A 19,186-nucleotide genomic window follows, 5' to 3' on the forward strand; every position below is an offset into this window, starting at 1 on the left:
TAATACTAGAAAGAGTAACATAAAACACACATACTCTATTCTCCTATGTTAATATATTTGAAAGAATTTTAGTACTTTTGACAACGATCAGATTTGAAGGGATGGGGATTTACCATTCTACTTTTGGGCGGCATCATTCACGTTAGTGGTGAGGGCAGAATGCTACCTTTGGTAGGGTGCCTCTGTTTCCACTTGGTAGGGTTTCATACTGAGCTAGAGAGAAACTTGTTGTGTTTCTGGTCTGTTCGTTGCAGGTTCATTTGATTTTGCTGTTGTAGTTGTGTTGTCTGTTGGGATGAGAATTAAGAACATTGGCAAGTTATATAAGCAACTTTTGATTTACAACTGGTTGTGTTCCTTTCTTTTTTTTTTTTTTAATTTTTAATGTTTTATTTATTTCTAGGAGAGAGAGAGAGAGACAACGTGAGCAGGGGAGGGTCAGAGATAGAGGGAGTCACAGACTGAAACAGGCTCCTGGCTCTGAGCTGGCAGTCAGCACAGAGCCCGACGCGGGGCTCGAACCCACGAACTGTGAGATCATGACCTAAGCGAAAGTCGGACGCTTAACCGACTAAGCCACCCAGGCGCCCCAAGTTGTGTTCCTTTCTTTATGATTCAGTGTTGACACCTGGAATGAAAGTTGCCCCCCAGTGGTATAAGTGGTGATTGAGTTCTTTAACATAAAATGTAATATACTCTTAGGTAATCATAAGCAAAATTTCTTACTTCTCTGAACTTCCTTATCTTAAAATGCAGAGAATGGCAACAGTATCTACCTCATAGAGTTTGTGTGAGGATTAAATGAATTATTGCATGTATAGTTCTTGATATAGTGTCTGATAGGTAGCAAGTACTCAAATGGTGGTATCATTTAAAAAATGTTATTTCCTGGGACACCTGGGTGGTTCAGTTGGTTGAGCATCCGACTCTTGGTTGCAGCCCAGATCATGATCTCACAGTTCATGGTATCAAGCCCTGCATCAGTCTCTGCGCTGATGGCATGGAGCCTGCTTGGGATTTTCCCTCTCTTCCCACCCCTCCGCCACTTGCTCTCTCTCTCTCTCTTTCTCTCTCTCTCTCTCTCAAAATAAATAAATTTTTTAAAAAACCCATCATTTCCTGGGAAAATGCGTTCTGAATTTTATCATGGAGTACTGAGGAATGCGATCCTGAGGGAAGCAGGTTCACATGGCTTCAAGTCTGACATTGTATGCAAGGGCTGGTGGAAAGGCGTGTGTTGGGTTCTCTTGCTAGAGTTTTGCAACCTCTGGCCAGGGAGAGAGGATGATCTAAAGAGGTACAAACTTCTACTTCTACACAGTCACAGGGATGAAAACTACAGCATAGGAAATGTAATCAGTAATACTATAATAACTTTATAAGAATACTGTAATAACACTGTGGTGAGCGTTTTGTCACGTATGTACACGTTGAATCACTATGTTGTACACCTGAAACTAATATAACATTATATGTCAGATATACTTCAGTTAAAGTAAAAAAGAAAATGGAGGTTCTGGTTTCTTCTGTAGATGGACTTAGCCTAGAAGGATGGACTAGTAGGGAGGTTCAAGCAAATGGAGCTTCTGGTGGCTTAGCAGGGACTGCGGCTAGCTGGGAGGCTTCTGAGGTAGGTTGTAGGGAGGGTGTGTTACGACATTTGAGATAGAGATGAGGACCATTTGAAACTACTAATGCTTCATTTCTCCTGTGGTGCTAAGAACCCATCTGAAATAATTTTGCCCATTTAAATTTCCCCTTTTCCCCCTCTTTCCTGCAGCAAGGGACAATGGCCAAAATGGAGGTGAAAACGTCGCTGCTGGACAATATGATTGGGGTTGGAGATATGGTTCTTTTAGAGCCTCTCAATGAGGAGACCTTCATCAACAACCTCAAGAAGCGCTTTGATCATAACGAAATATATGTGAGTATACAACAAAGGTCGTCTTCTGTGGGTTTGGACTTTGTATTTTGTGGCATAGAGGTAGCTTCTCTTCTCCAGACTCTTCTTTTTTCTATTTGTTTATTAGAGTCCAGATGTATGTGTTTAATCTCTCAGAAAGAGTTTTGTGTTTGCTCATTTGGCACATGAATAATATCGATTAGAGTCAAGTGAGTGTGTTTTCCATGTGGTATTTATAGAGTGCCAATTGTGTGCAGAGAATTGGACCGGGTATTAAAGGCATTCTAAAGCAAGTAGAATGTTGAGTTCCTGTTCTCTGAGGAACGTACATTCAGGAGGAGTTTTGAAATTCATAGGTATCTTCTTGGATGCCTTCATAAAACTAGCATTCTAACCTTTGAGAAGCTATTCATTAAAATGCAAGGCAGTGAACTGTCAAAAAATACCTGAACCTTGTTGACATTTGTAGTTAGTAGAAATAGGAGCAGATTATCAGTTAAGAATATGTTTGGTTCCTGGAGATTTGGGAATAGTCCTGTCCTGCTACAGAGAAGTATATCATCATCTGCAAAAATGAAAATATATGAAGATACACAATAAAAGGAGAAAGTTTATGTTGTAATAATTCTTTATAAAGGATTTCATAATGTTACTTTATCTATCGAGTTCCTTAAATATAATTAAAACATGAGTAAGAGGTGCCTGGGTGGCTCAGTTGGTTAAGTGTCCAACTCTTGATTCCGTCTCGGATCATGATCTCATGGTTTGTGGGTTTAAGCCCTGCGTTGGGCTCTGTGCTGACAGTGCAGAGCCTGGTTGGGATTCTCGGGTCTCCCTCTCTCTCTGCCCTTCCCTCGCTTGCATTCTTTCTTTCAAAAATAAATAAATAAAAATAACAATAAAAAAATAAAACATGAGTAAAATTACATTCATATGCAGCTTTTCAGGAATTTGCATGAAACACAAGTTTGTAACCTTTTTTTTTTTTTTTTTTTGCATGTAACACATCCCTCCCTGAAGAGGGATGTGTTAACTAAACCAGGAAAATGGGGCACTGAGTCCTTGTCCCAGCAGAGGAGAAAGAAACAGGATATTGGATGGAAGTAGTTTTTTGTTTTTTGTTTCTTTTTAACTTTTTAATGTTTATTTTTGAGAGAGAGAGAGAGAGACAGTGTGAGCGGAGGATGGGTAGAGAGAGAGGGAGAAACAGAATCTGAAGCAGGCTCTAGGCTCTGAGCTGTCAGCACAGACCTGATATGGGGTTCGAACTCACAATCGTGAGATCATGACCTAAGCTGAAGTCAGGCACTCACCGACTGGGCCACCCAGGTGCCCTGAGGTGGAAGTAGTTTTATTAGATTCTGCTTTGCTCCTGAGTTCTTTCCCCCCTTTTTTTATATCGTATCTGTGTTTGCATACGAATCGGATTATTGGGACATGCTCGTATTTTTCTATCACTGTGTAAACAGTAGGAAGAAATATAAATTAATACATGGAGAGCTGGTAACTGACACAAGTATGATCAATTATTTTGTGGAATAAATGTGTGAAAAAATTATATGCAAAACTATATTATTGTATGCCACAGGTAGCTTTTCTTTCCACTTAGCCAATTATGCTTCAAAGATAACTTTGTGTAATTAATTTCTTAAGGAAATGGTACTCATTTTCTGGGAATTGAACTTTCTTATCCTCCTTGATTTGTGTTGCTGGATAGTCACTGGAGATATTTCTTTTGGAATATTGATTTGACAGCTAGATATGAAGGTCAGAGATGCAGTCATGTAAAATGTTGATTCAAAGGGAAAAGGTATAAAACAGTGTTGCAGAGTTGGGGGGGGCGGTATTGTTTGGTTTGGCTGTGAGGCCCGGTGTCACCTTCCCTTAGAGTGTAGTGGCTCGGCTTTCAGGTGGGAAAACCTTACGGTTCTGCAGCTTTAATTGAAAGTATGGTCTGATACCGAATAAAAGACCGACTTTAAACATTGGTCTTTTGAGATGGAGATAGGAGGAATCAATTCTATCGTAAGTAACGCTGCCGATCATTTTTCTTTTTGGCTCTAAGGAACACAGTTCACTTTGAGAGGACTTGAAAACAGAAGAGAGACTGGAACATTGCATGCTTTCAAACACCTGATTTTTTTGTGCCCACTGAAATAAAACAGTCCCCTTTTTAACAAAATGCCAAATGTTAATGTTCGTGTGTCTTCAGCAGACGCAATGTCTGGGTTTCAGCCCTACATAATTTTATTTCCTAACCATTTGAGGAATGCCCTTTCTGGTATAACAAAAACACAAGCAGAAAATTGCTTTCTGCTTCCAGATAGTCACATCAGTTAATGTTTTCCATGGTATGTTAGGACTGTCGTTTCCGTGAGACGCGTGCCTTCATTTTGTAACCAAACATGCGTCATATTGGAGGGTTGGGCTTTCTCTATTTTAAGCCAGAAACATAAAAAAAAGGGTTATAGAGCAATGTGTATAGTAGGATCCTGTTTTTTTTTTTTTAAAGGGGTGTCTATGGATGTGCACATATACCTGTATACATGTATGCACATAGAGAAAGGCAGGCTACCTTTGGGCATCACAGCGGAGTGGGCTGAGGTGTGAGGACCGGGAAGTGTACTCTTTTAGACCTCTCTATTAAAGAACTCATGAAAGAACTCATGAAGTCAAGCATGTATTGTTCTTGTAATTAAAAAAAAGTCCTATACACCAGCTTTGGTTACCACACCTTTGGAATCCCATATGTCATGTCTACCACCCTTGAGAAATCTGTTTCTGGCTCTTATTCTTACAGTATTCCTCCTCTGCTTTTGTTCACGGGTTGCTGCAGAATTGATTAGTCTCATGCCAAAGGCCAAGTTAACATGGCATGCAATATCTTACTATCTGGTACTTTACTTTGTTTTTAAATTCTTTCCCAGAAAATGAAGACAAAAGGTTTTTTTTTTTTTTTTTTTTTTATTTTTTTTTTTTTTTTTTTTTTTTTTTTTTAATTATATTATGTAGTCTCATAGTTTAACTATAAAAGTGGGTAGGTCTATGATGATTCATCATGTGAGCAAATTGAACAGTCCTCTGTGTGCTCAGAAGCCATGGTTGATAAAAAGGCCAATGAGTGGAAGGGCCTAGGCTCAGGCTTTTGAGCTCTGGCTGTACCCATAGACTTAGTAGCCTCCTTTGTGAAGGTCAAAGGTCAGAGGACCTTCTTTTTCCATCCTGCTATCTATCCACTTGCCCCTACATCCCCAGTATCTATTTCTTAAAATAGTCTCTACCTTCACACAACTCTTACAAGGGACTGGTTTGTCTCTAGATACGAGTTATCAACTCTCAAGAGCATTTATAATGCTTAGTGATTTTCAGCATCCCCAGCCAGCTGACTCTGGGAGTCCCTTGTGCTCCTGTCGTATAAACTGGAAGCTCTGGGTAGACCACTTGATTCACACGCCCACTGCTTGGACCACTGATGCTGGCCTGCTGACTGGAATGAACCGAGTGGCTTGAGAAAATGATGTCTACTCCTAAGATTGGGGTGGGGCCAGCTTTTTCCAAAGGAGATGGGCTGTGTGTAAGGAAGTGAATACCCAGCCAAATATATTGGTCAACATGTAAAGAAGAGGAAAGGGGGAATGAACGCTGATGAGGTCACTGCTGTAAACCCGTCACATGTTTGCTAGGGAGTTTGCAATGAAGTGGCTTTGTGGCCTTGATACCAAAAGGATATGTTCTGTGAGAAGCATTTATCGTTTGCGTTCTAGGCTTCAGGTGTACCCAAAGGCGTGCCTCTCAGACTTTCTGCTAGAGAACTCCTAATGGCAGAGAAGAGCAAATAATTGCCTCTGGGGCCTCTGGGGGCATAGTTGAAGTCCATCCACTTCACAAAAATTTTGTTGAAACACTTGCTCCCAAACCAATTCAGTTTTATTCTGTTCTGTAATGCATACGGGTTTGCTTTTACCTAATATGCTCCTTGCAACACTTTGAGTGATAGTTTTTTTTGGTGCTTTGTTTTCTGTCTGAATTGTCAGATCAGGGATCACGTAGATCTAGAGGTGTGAATGCATCCAATTTTAGGGTCTTAAGTGAAACCAATTGTAACTGTGAGTAACTGCTTTGAAAATCTAGTAAAAATTATCTTAATTTTTAGAAGTTAGTATTATAGTTGGGATCCCTGTACAGATGGGATCACCTACTTTTATGAAAGACACTATGTGTATACTCCAGAAACATCCATCGTTTCCTTTGAGGTGGGTTCATGCACTGAAGTGCGGGATTGGTTCATCAACATGCAGGGTCAGAGACTCTGTTTGCTTTTATTCGTCCCTCTTGGCAGAGTGCAGTTCCGGCCGGGACAGGCTGTAGGCCGTGCCTTTCGGTCTCCCAGTGTATGTGGGGCCGGTGTTGGGAAAGGCTGGTCATGACGTGACCTTGCATTGCTCCTCTGTATTCGTTCTGCCTTGGTCAGACCTTCTTCCGGCCTCCCCACCCCCGACCCCCGCCAGACGGAATGGTGGCAGGATTTCATGTGGACTTGTAACACAGGAGACCCACCCAGACATGATTCTGTTTTTAGGGTGACTGGTCAGGACTGTGGTTCTGTTCAGGAACAGGAAGGCTGCAATTTAGGCAAGAACGAGGCCCAGGGCAAATTTGGAAACAAAAGAATCGAGGTGTCAGTTCTCTGACAAGAAATATTTTTGGTGCTGACAAGTTGATTTAGTTTGTTTTCTCTCTGAATTGTTAGGTTGGGGATCATCCAGATATAGAGGGCTGAATTAGTCCAGTTTTAGGATCTTAAGTTAAACTAATTGTAGATGTAAACATGACTGCTTTGCAAGTCTGGTAAGAATTGTCTTAATTTTTAGAAGTTGGTACTGGAATTAGGATCCCCATACGGATGGAATCGGATGCTTTTATCAAAGTTACACAACTATAAGTACACACTCTGTTTGGTTTAAAATAGTGGAAAGTAAATGGATTTAACATTTATATACTTATTTGAAGTTTCAAAAACACTTCTCATTTGTACATGTGAAAATTCCTACCTAGTGGCTATAGATCTCTTCCTAGGTATTTGGCATAAATGATGTATTAGTTTTCTATTCCTGCATAACAAATTTCTCCAAACTTTGCAAGTCGTAATAGCATACATTCCTTATCTCATTATTTCTGTGGGTCAGGAGTTTGGGCATGACTTACCTTGGGTTCTCTGCTCCAGGTTTTTTTTACCAGGCTGTTATTTAGGTGTTGGCCAGGACCATACAGTCTGATGGGAGGCTTGGTCCTTTCCTAAGCTCATGGGGATGTTGGTGGAGAGCTAGAGTTTTGACATCCAGTTTAGTGTTATTCCTCCTTTACTTGGACATTCTCCAACCTTTTTTTCTTTTAAAATTTTCTTTAAAAATTCTTTTTTGGGTAGGAGTGAGGTACCTGGATCCCTCAGTTGGTTAAGCATCCGACTTTGCCTCAGGTCATGATCTTGCGGTTTGTGGGTTCGAGCCCTGTATCGGGATAGGTGCTGACAGCTCAGAGTCCGGAGCCTGCATTGGATTCTGTGTCTCCCTCTCTCTCTGCCCCTCCCCCTCTCGCATTCTGTCTGTCTGTCTGTCTGTCTGTCTCTCTCAAAAATAAATAAAAACATTTAAAAATTTCTTTTAATTCTTTTTTTTTTATTTTGAAGTTAACAACTGCTTTTAGGAAAAAAAATTCAGATAGTACAGGCATGCATAACATAGAAATGTAATTTTGTCACCTCAGTGTCCCAGTCTCATTTCTAGAAGTAATAGTAGTTAAGAGAGTGGTAGGTGATTTTCCAGATTATGTTATCAGCTTGATTAAAAATTAATTTTTTTCATTCTAGAGTTGGAACTAGGAAGAGGTTCTTCTTCACTGAGACCAATGGCTCTATACCCAGAGAACCTGGGTCCAAAAATATTTGAGTGAAAAAAGAACCATTTTTACTGTCCCTCCCATCTCATCTAGACCAAGTAGGGAGAGGAGGAGGGATTCCCTGACCTGGGGAAATGAAATGCCTACATTTGATAGTGTATGAATAGTTCACCGTGAGTAGACTCTGCCCGTGTGGTTCATTGAAAAGTTGGACGTTTCAAGAGACATGAAGAACAAATTGTGTGTGTTTTCAAGCGTGCGGCTTTGGGATTTGGAATGGAGACAGCATTAGAAGGGTGGATAAAGCTGGTGAAAAATAGCAATCACAAGGCTGAAGAGGAATGTTGTGTCTAATTTCTGAGCACAGTCTATCTCTTGGGCAGGTTTATCATATTTTTCCAGACAATCATTTTCAGTGATAACTTGCCAGTTGCAACCTGTATAAGCTCTCTTAAAGCCTTTGGTGATTGGAAAATTTCTTCCTTCTTAGAACCTGCAAAATGGACACATCTTTTTCTGTTATCTACCAAACTTAGAGAGTTGTTTCATCATGCAGACGCTATACAGTACTTGAAATATTTGTATCATATTTACAATATATAATTTACATGTTCTGGTCAAGGCCACATTTGAAGTTTGGTTTGGAGGAAATGAAGGCCCAACCTCAGGCCTGCAGAAGTGCCTTCTTTTGATGATAATGTGATGGGTAAACAAACCACTTATTTGTTCCAGTCCCGGCATGGCCACTTGTTTCTTCATTGAATTTTTACTGGAATCCTATGCATTATAGGCTTTTAAATTATCTTCATTTTACCATGAGGAAGCTGAGGCTCAGAAAGGCTAAGTAACTCATCCAAGGTCACATAAAGCTGGGATTCACACCCAGGAAATCTGCTTTGAATGGTCCTGTTGACTGTATATGGTTGCCATGAGCATTCAGTGATACCGTTAATATGCACGTGTTCACAGTCTATAATGTACTATTCAAAGTACAAAGTATGATAAGTATAGGTATGAAAGTATGAAAATGTATATATATATATATATATATGAATGTTTGGATTTGGAACAAGGCCATCTCCCTGATCCAGACAAATAATTCCAATGATAATGAGCATTTGTGCCACATGTTGAGTTAGCATTCAGTAGTGCAGTGACATGAACTAGTACAACATGGAATGAGTGTGTTCAGTTCTAAAGTCACAGGTGCTCACCAGTCAAGGAAAAGGGATAGCAACTGATAGGATGATGTTTTTCCTTCTGGAAGGTGGGACAGGATCTTGGAAGGAAATTGATTTTCATCACGTTCACTGGATGGCGGGAGATTGACCACTGCATGTGGTCCTTCACCTTTATGAGAGTGAAGTAGGAGAGGAGGAGCAAATCAGCACAAGGGACACATGGCTGATTCACATGACCTACTCAGCTCCCCCCATGCATCTGTTTCTGCTGTTACATCTATCGCACAGTTATATATTAATGACAATCGTAATTTCTTTTTTTTAAACTATTTTTTTAAATGTTTTTATTTATTTCTGAGAGAGAGAGAGACAGAGACAACGTGAGCAGGGGAAGGTCAGAGAGAGAGGGAGACACAGAATCTGAAGCAGGTTCCAGGCTCTGAGCTGTCAGCACAGGTCCCAGTGCGGGGCTTGAACCCACGAACTGTGAGATCATGACCTGAGCCGAAGTCGGACGCTTAACCGACTGAGCCAACCAGGTGCCCCTGGCAATCATAATTTCTAAAGAGAGGCTGTATGTTTTCTCAGACTCTGTTTTGGAGGGGTGGAGGCTGAGGTAGGATGTGGCATGTTGGAAAAGGCACACAGACCTGAGGTTGAATCTTCGCCCCTTGCAATCACTGTGACCACTGTGAGTAATTAAGAGTCCGTTTCCTTGTCCACACATTAGGTATTGTGATGCTTATTTTGGTGAGTTGTGATGGAGATCAGGAGGCATCTTAGCCTGGTGCTTGGCACATAGTAGGTGTGGAGTACCTGGTAGGTGTCATGACCATCTGAAAAACTTGGAAACCCAGAATGACTTTTCTTTACAGTTTCAAACACTGAGATTTTCTTGTAATTACAGTCTCTCTCTTTCCCTCCCCTCCCCTGGCTCTCTCTTTCCCTCCTTGTCTCCTCCTCTCTTCTTCCCTCTTTTCCTTGCCCCCTTCCCTTTTTGATATTCATTGAACAGATTTCATTTTTGTTATGTTACTACTTCAATTAGCCACAAATGTTATTTTCAGCTAGTAATATACCTCTAACACAGGATCACTCTGTACCTTAGTTAAAAGAGAGTTTTATCAGGTCTGGAGAACAGTACATTTTGGGAAAATACTTTTCTCATTACAGAGTTTATCTCAACAAAGATATTCTAGTATTATGTTACCCTGCTCTAAAATAGAGGCTGCCTGAGGTGGTATTTTTAGCCAGTATTTCAGTGTGGCTTAGAACTCATATATAGTTCTGTAATTCATAGTCTGAAATGACTGGTAGCACAGGAACAAAGGGTTATAATATGATGGTAGTTTAGTCCAGCCTCGCACTACACCAACAGTGGCCATGCCTGACAAGCTTGCTCGCCTTTCTTGGCAGCCATGAATTGTATGACCCCCGGCCTACATGTGGGCTCCCGAACTGAGACCAGTCCTTTATGGGACAGTAGAGACTAAAAAGATGAACAGTGCTTGATTCTTTCTGCAAACTTTGAATTGAGAACTACTGAAAAAATAAATTTATCAATAAAAGCAGATGCTGGCAGTCATATTGTTGTAGGGCCATGATAGGCCATGTTGCACGCAGACACTGTGACTAAGCATCTTTGAGGTAGACCAGTTCTGGAGTAGAAAGGGAGAAAACCAGTTAGTAACAGGCCCAGAAGAAGCAGAAACATGAGCAGGGGATGAGCACATTGATAGTGGAATTGGACAGGAAGTTACCATCAACTTGTGTTGCCTTGGTATAATGCCGCCCTGTGCCCATACTCACTCTAGGGCTCCAGCCTTTCTTGTGGCTTGGTGATAGGCTGCTCAGGGGTTCCTGGGTGTGTTCTTTAGTTCAGTAACTCAGTACTTCATGTAATTTGACAGCATCACTGTGCTGAGCGGCTGAAACAGTCTGACCATATCACATGCTTTGTTCTAGTGTCACTGACTTTGAAGTAGAGCTTTGGCATGAAGCCAGTCTCTTCCACGAATCTCTTCTCTTGCCTTGGGCAAGTTTTTTAAAACCTTCTAATGCCTCTGTTTCTTCTTCTGTAAAAATAGACTTCTATTCGTATGAGTTCTATGTATGTTTTGCATACGTATCACAAATATGTTCTTAGGCTGGGTATGTGCAGTGTACACTCTGAATGACACTGTGTTGGATATAAGACCCAGAGAGAAGGCTACATCGGTTACTGACCTGACGTTTGTAATTTTTTTACTCAGGCAGCTCTTCACCATTTTGAACTGTGTCTAAAAAACTAACGTCTTGGCTAGACCAAAGTATGGTTTTAAAAAACCAAGTAAGACAAAAATCCTCTTCAGGGGAATCTGGGAAATCTTGCAGATGTCTAATGAAACAGTGTGGCACATAATGTCTTGATGTCTTGTGATCCGGTTCCCGGTATCTGAGACTCAAGAAGAGGGTAAGTTCCTCCACATGAAGTGAGTTGGGTGTTGTCATTTCTGAAGATTCCACCAGCTTATCTTGTATCATCATTTTCTCAGGGTCCTAGGCCACCTTCATTAAGACGTACCTCACATGCTCATTTAATAACTCTTCAATTCTCTGTATACAAAGACCATTTTGTAAGACTTTGGCATCATAGGATGCCTTGAATTTAGCTGAGTTACTAATGTATGTTACAGGCTTTCGAGTCCTGGCTATTTACAGTGGCTGGCAGATTCCAACAGAGTGAAACTGTGACTTTCTGTAATCACAACAGGTAATATTTATGGGACACTTGCTGTGTGTCAGATGCTGTGTTTCATGCTTTAGCACAGAATCTCGTTTAATCCTCAGATGAGGAATTCTCCTTGTCCAGATGAGGAAACTGGGGCTTGGAGAAGTTAAGTAGATTACTCAGGTTCACACGAAACTGGAAAACTTTGCCAGATAACTTGGAACCAAGGTTAAACAATATTTCAAAAGCATTTGAAGCAAATTAAATTCTGTATGACACAGAATCTGAGTGAAGAGCTCAAAAACACTGATTCAGCGTCTGATGCCCCTCACCCCACACACTGACTGCTCTCAGACTGGATAGAGCTCAGTCTCCTGACCCTGATGTTTGAGGCTCTCTGCAGTTTGATCCTAGGCTTATTGTCTGGGCGATTACTCACAGGAGGTCTTTGCTGTCTCATTCCTGTCTTTGAAATATGGGTGGGTGGGCCTATGTACCTCTGTCCATGTTTTAATCCATGTTGGAGCACGTGTCAGAGTTTCATTACTTTCTAAGGCTGCATGTCTTCCACAGTATCTGTACACCTCATGTTGTTTATCCATTCTTCCACCAGTGGACGCTTGGGTTGCTTCCACATTTTGGCTGTGGGGAGCAATGTTGCAGAGAACCTGGGCATACAGGTAATTGATTTGAGTCTCTGGCAATTCACTCTTAAAAATTTTGTTTTTGAAGGATGCAACTATCTTAGTAAAATTTCAGAAAAAGAGAGAGGGGTTCAATTGTTACCTAAAACTTGAATTCTCTTATGCCACTCTTTGGGGGAACATTACTTTATGTGAATCACGCCCATCCTTTTAGACCCGCTCAAATCTTCTGACTTCTTGGATCGTCTTGGACCTTTGTAGTCCACGGTGACCATTCCCCTCAGGCAGACCCGACCCAAAGTCCTCCCCTAGTCAATAAGAAGACTAATGACTCAGAGTGGACGGTTGGCTCCGTCGGTTAAGCATCTGACTCTTGGTTTCAGATCTCATGGGATTCTCTCTCTCCCTCTCCCTTTGCCCCTTCCCTGCTCACTTTCTATCCCTCTCTCTCTCAGTATAAATAAATAAACATTAAAAAAAAAAAAAGACTAATGACCCATTTAGCCAAGAATCACTTAGATCTTATCTCTTTTCATGGCCAGACTAGTTAACTCTTAAATTTTATGTCTTATGATATAAAAGGCTCACCTCCTAAGCTCCATCATAAGCTCCTTGGGAGCACAGGCCACAGTCTGTTTTCCACTCTGCCAAACGCGATATTGTGCATAAAGAAGGCTCTTAGTAAATGTGTTGTTTGCTTGCTCAGCGGTTGTCCTTAATGCTGTCCAGGCAGTGCGCCATGTGAAGATTTATTTTTTCTTGGGTCCAGCCCATCCTGCGTTTGAACTGTTATCACTGTACAGGTGAAAGTGGCTTAGAGAAACATGGCTTGGAGATGGATTTGGAAGAATCCTACACATTCTTTAATACTTCTTTGGTGTCATTTTAGACTAAATCATTAGCATCAAATAAGATATTTCATTAAATCTTACCTGTTGCATTGCCACTTTCCTGGTTTATTTCTCTGAAGTTAAGGGATGATTATTATAGTGTTTTGCATTTCTTCATGATGGAGGCATAACTTTGTGTGCTGGGATAAACATTAAAAGAAAAGTTTTCATTGGGGCGCAACTGGGTGGCTCAGTCAGTTAAGCATGCAGCTTTGGCTCAGGTCATGATCTCATGGCTCGTAGGTTCGAGCCTCACGTTGGGCTCTGTGCTGACAGCTCAGAGCCTGCAGCCTGCTTCGGATTCTGTCTCCCTTTCTCTCTCTATGCCCCTCCCCTGCTTGCACTCTGTCTCTTTCTCCCTATCTCTCTCAAAAATAAATATTAAAAAATAAAAACGAAAAAGAAATGTACTCTTTTAGAATTTTGGGTGTCTAAAGATCTTGATGTTGCCCCGGGAAGAGCTGTGATATGAAGAATGTGAAACGGTTCTGAGTTTCCTGTGTCTGTATATTAATGTTTCATTCGAAGACTTGGAAAATATTCAAACTGCGCTTTGCTGTTTAACTTGAAAAAAGTTTTTTTGGTAAGATATCTTTGCAAAATGTGTATATTCTTGTCCCCAAAACCAGAATACTATGTCTCATTTCAGCCTTTGACCATCATGCTGTATTCTGATAAGGTGCACTCAGGGCCAGCCAAGCTGAGATGCTGACTCTTACTCTAAACAGCTCTCGGTTTTTATGCTTAAAATTATTTTGAGCACTTCTTACTCCTTTTCTTTCTTTCTTTGCTTCTGTTTTGCTTTCCCTCTGTTTCTTATCCTTTTTTCCATTAGTGGCCATTGTTTCTTCCCTTAGGATAGGAGTTCTTAACCTGGCATATCAACTGTATGGAAACTTTTTTTTTTAATTGTTGACGTTTATTTATTTATTTTGAGAGAGAGAAGAGTGTGTGTGCACTAGCCAGGGAAGGGCAGAGAGGAGAGAGAGAAGCCACGCAGACTTCACATTGTCAGCATAGAGCACCAACAACAGGGCTCAACCTCAGGAACCGTGAGATCATGACTTGAGCCAAGATCAAGATCAGACACTTAACCAACTGCACCACACAGGAGCCCAACTGTGTGCACATTTTTATGTGTTTTTTCTGGGGAGAAGTTTCATAGCCTTCATTGACATTTCAAAGGGACCTACCACTAAAAAAAGGTTAAGAGGGGCTCTATAGCAGTAGTTTTTAAATCATTTAACTTTCAACCCATTAATGGGTGATAAAAACCATTTGATGGGTTAGGGCCTACAGTTTTTAAAAAAATTATAATGAATAGAATTGAGCAAATAATACCAGTGCATGACATATGGTAAGAGTATTTAGGGTTTTGTGAGTGTTTTGTTTCATATGTATGTGTACTTGTATGTAAATATCCACTCAAATACACATACTTTGTCATGATGAAAATTTATTCCTCACAGAGTCCTAGTGAAACATTTGAAATACGCTGCGACAGAATGGCCCCAATTTAGAGATGTTGCAGCTGTTTCTTTGTAGCGTGCTGACAGACCCTATGCCAAGTTCATTAGAAATGTGGCTAAGATGAAAGAAAGTGCAGCTAGGACTTTCTTTCCTTTTTAAAATAGGAATCAGAGAGGAAAGTAAGATAGCATTAGGTCAACAGCGACACTGTCATGATTGCTGCCATTGGGAGTAAAACACGGTCAGTCCTGTGGGTCCTGAAGGTGAACACCAAAGCAGTGGTTTTCGCCTCTGGTCCCACATGGCTTTACCTGGGGACACGTTAAGAGATACGAATGCCTGGCCGCCCCTAGACCATTGAAATTGAATCTCTGAGGATAGGGTCTGCAAGAACTGTCTTCTAGAATAAAATGCAGGGTCTTTGGGGGTATATATGTATCAAGGGTCTTCTGGGTTTTCAGTTGCTGGATGCACGTCCTCTAGAAAAGACTTCGGTTTTCACTGTGATCACAATAGAAATACACAAGTATTATTTGGTTATTCACAAGGCATTTGTTCTGGAATGCTACAGGTATCTGAAGTATGAAGACGGAGATTGTTTTGACTTAGGAATGTTTGTACATTCTTGATTTAATGTCTACCCTTGAGAAGTGGAAGATAAAGTTGCTAATTTTGCCATTTGTAAGAAAGTAGTCTTTCCTCTTTCTCTTCCCTTTTCTTTCCTCCTTGTTCTTTCCCCTCCCCTCTCCTCCTCTCTTTCCAGAGGCTGGATGTCAAAGGCTGGTCCCATAGGGCAGTGGGAATAAAGGGAGCTTTTCAGAGTCATGGTGGTGGTGTGCACATGCTTGAGTACGTGGGGTGCCAAGGGGTGGGCACATGGAGGTGGTGAGCTAGGTAGTGGCTGAGATGGTTAGGTTAGTTACACTGAGTAAACAAGTACACCGATTGAGCAAATACATACATAACATACATATGAGGGTAATGAGAGCCAGGCTTGTCTCTGTTGGAGAAGGTAGATAGAACTTAATTGGTAGGTAATCTTGGCCATGATGTGAAAGGAGTCCCTTTCAGTGTAATTAGCCTAATGGAAGAACATCTTCTGGATTCCAGTAGGAGTTTCTCTGTGAGTCCTTTGTGGCACAGGGACAAGGCTGAAGTATGAGCACAGCCATAGAAGTGGCCTGCTGGGAAATGAACTAGGTTGCGGGACACCTTTCTGTGGGCTCCCTTGGTACTCCCAGCATCTGCACTCCGTAGTAGTAGCTGTTGATGGACACAGGATTTATGCACCTCTTATTTCCACTCAAGTGAGTGGAACTCCAGGGAGCAAGGGCTGGATCCTTGTTGCTGCTCCCTTTTGTAAAGACTTATAAGTATTGTTTCCTTTTTTTGTCATGGGCATATTCAGAATAAAAAGGACACACCCAGCCCTTTTATGTACATGTCTTTTTTTTTTAATATTAAGATTAAAGAAAGTTTTTTTTTTTTTTTTTTTAATTTATTTATGAGAGAGCATGAGCGGGAGAGGGAGACAGAGAATTGGGAGCAGGCTCCATGCTGTCAGCTCAAAGCCCGACATGGGGCTCGAACCCACAAACCCTGATATCATGACCTGGGTCAAAGTTGGACACTCATCTGGCTGAGCCGCCCAGGCACCCCTTTATGTACTCGACTTTAAGAAACTCTGTGTCTTATCTCCAACCTCGTGATGCCAGTGGTTACTTAATGAGTTATAGTTCTTTCTAGAGCATGGTGCAATAACTTTAAATAATATACTGACTTTAAATAATACAGAGTTGCTTGTTAAAAAATGTCGTATATCATTTATTAAGTCCAAATGTTAATTGATGTAAACATGAACTACCTGGTCCTTATTGTTGTGATCCCCAAAAGGGAGTTTTAATCTGGTGTTGCAGTTAGCTGAATGGGGAATGGATAGCTGCCTAAAGCCCTAGTAGATCTGTAAACACCACCCAGCCAATCAGCTGCTGCAGGGGATTCTTTGCTGTCTCAGACAAAGGAGGGCTGTGATTGAACATTTGAATTACTCTGTTGGCACACATGGGACTATTTAAATCTTTGATTAATGCATAGAGACATGTCAGGGGAGAAACCCATATAAACAGCAAGGGCAGGCCTCATGGTAGAGGACGAACCTAGTAGGAATTCAAGATTAGAGGATACATATCTGAAACATATACATAAAGTAGAATGGAGAGATAGCATAGTTTCTTTTACTGTTTCCTTATGGAGATTGATAACACTTGCCCTTTACTGATTTGTTCAGCTCTGTTGGTGTATTGGTAATCGTTGCTGGGTAACAAACCAGCTCCCCAAATGAGTAGCCTAAAACAACAACCATTTATTTGTGCACAGTTCTCTGGGATAGCGGTTTGGACTGATGTTAGCTTGGTGTGTTTTCTCCTGGTCTCACCTCGGATCACACATGTGACCTTAGGCATCTGGTAGCCTAACTGGGAGTGGATGGCTTAGAATGGCCTCACTCCTATGCCTGACGGTTGGTCGTCAGGCTGTGCAGTTCAGGACACCTTGACCATTTACGTGGCTCCAGGTCATTCGCGTCCTGGCTCCCGGCCACAGCCATAATAAAGGGGGTTCATCCTATACGGGTGCTTTTCAAGCCTCTGCTTGTGTCCCATCTTATAATGTCCCATTGGACATTTGACAGTCAAATCACATAGACAAGTCCGAACTGAAGAGCTGTAGGAGTAGACTGTATCTTTTGATAGAAAGGGTGGCAAAGTGGTATTTCAAAGGGGTCTGCTTACAGGGGCGGAAGGAATTGCTCTGGCCATCTTTGCAAACAATACCCACAGCAGGAGCCTAGGGAAAAGGGCACACTTTAAAGATTTGTTCTTTGGCAACGCATGGATATAGGTTTAATAAGATATCAGGCAGTGTATACGGTGTACTCGCTATTATGTTTCAACAGAAGAATAGTTCTAGGAGAGTCACTTTCTGAGATGAACTGGCCCTGTGAGAATTAGGCATTCAGCTAACTGGTATTTATGAGACATCGTTAAAAGGCCAGGCCCTTTTTCTAGGTGGTAGGGAAAGAGGGGGGTAAAAAGCCACGCATAATTCAGTTATGTATAAAAGTCACAAGTAACAAAGAGAAACGTATGAACTCCGTAGTGTGGCTTTTGATTTTGAGGTTGAGGTAGCAGAGTTTGCTCTTTATGTAAGAAGTCCAGGGGGGCAGGTTTTTATCAAGAAGTTAGCCACCGTGAAGTTTGGTTTTAGGGAGCAACTTGATTATTGGTTTCTGTGCCAACAGCAAGTATATATTTCAATTATTGTTTTTAAGAAATAACCTAAAAAAAGAGAGTCATGTACTTTTCTACTGAAGAAGGCCAGTCTTTTAATCAACAGATACTAAAAGAATAACCGGCCATTATATTTTCATATCTACCAGTGTAGCTAATTCTAGTGTGTTACTTAGAAGCTAGTGAGACAGTAATTCCGTCTCCAGCATCTGCTGGCCCAGGTAGGTTAGAATGTGAAGAAACCTTCTTGAAAAAGTCCTATCCAAATGGGATAAGTTAGGAAACTTGAAGTCATCTCTTGTCAGGCCAGATTAATTGGTCCTAGTGATAGAATGTCAGAAATGAATGCCAGCAATAAATGCAGCAGCTTGCGTGGGAACAGCGTTTTCTTTCATAACTGTGGTCTTGTCTGTGCTTGATAGGGTGAAAACATCTGTGTGGAAAATGACCTGTTCTGTTTTCCAGAGTGGGGGAGAAGTCCTTTGTAATTAAATAAGCGTGACCCAGGTTAAAAAGAAATCAGAATGTTAAAGAGGGTTAAAACATTTGTGCTGTTCTGTTTTCTATCCTCTTCAGTTTTCTGGAAAGTTCGGACAGTCTTGAATCCAGTGATGGAAATACTGGACAAATTTGTTGCTCTAAAAATGCCACCTTTTGTTGCACGACACTGGAAAGGTGGAGAGGTTAGAGCTGACTTTCCCCCCTTCTTTTTTACTTTAACTTTTTTCTTGAAACAATTTTTATCACTTAACGTATTTTTATTAGTCTTCCCCCATAATGTTGAAACTGAAAGGAAAAATGAAGCCACCAAAATGAGTTCCAGTTACATGACTCTGGCTTGTGGCACTGTGCTAGTCTTTGTACAAAATGAGCTGAACCAGACTACTCTTCTTGCCAGGAATTCCAGATCAAAATGGAGGGGAAGATGAATAGTGTTCCAGTTTGTAGTATGAGAGGGTTAATGTGTGCTAAAATATAGTATTGGTCCCTCCAAAAGTACATTTAAATTTAAATTCTACCTTAAATTTATATTCGACATTAAATGTGTTCTCCGAGGGGTGCCTGGGTGGCTCAGTCAGTTGCGCGTCCGACTTCAGCTCAGGTCATGATCTCACAGTTCTTGGGTTCGAGCCTCGTGTTGGGCTCTGTGCTGACAGCCAGCTCAGAGCCTGGAGCCTGTTTCAGATTCTGTGTCTCCCTCTCTCT

The 19,186-nt window shown here is 41.2% G+C and overlaps 1 protein-coding gene across 3 annotated transcripts in view; it reads left to right on the plus strand.

Moving 5' to 3' along the window:
• Positions 1 to 19,186, plus strand: part of MYO1B (myosin IB) — a 186,536-nt gene that overhangs the window by 30,990 nt on the left and 136,360 nt on the right. For all 3 annotated transcript variants that reach the window (XM_039234690.1, XM_039234691.1, XM_039234692.1), the window contains exon 2: positions 1,781 to 1,924. In XM_039234690.1, coding sequence (XP_039090621.1) covers positions 1,790 to 1,924 — 135 coding nt within the window. In that variant the 5' untranslated portion in view covers positions 1,781 to 1,789. The remainder of the gene's footprint in view (positions 1 to 1,780; positions 1,925 to 19,186) is intronic.

Source organism: Hyaena hyaena, unplaced genomic scaffold, assembly GCF_003009895.1.
Source record: "Hyaena hyaena isolate Hyena2069 unplaced genomic scaffold, ASM300989v1 scaffold_92, whole genome shotgun sequence".
In the NCBI taxonomy this organism is placed as follows: domain Eukaryota; kingdom Metazoa; phylum Chordata; class Mammalia; order Carnivora; family Hyaenidae; genus Hyaena; species Hyaena hyaena.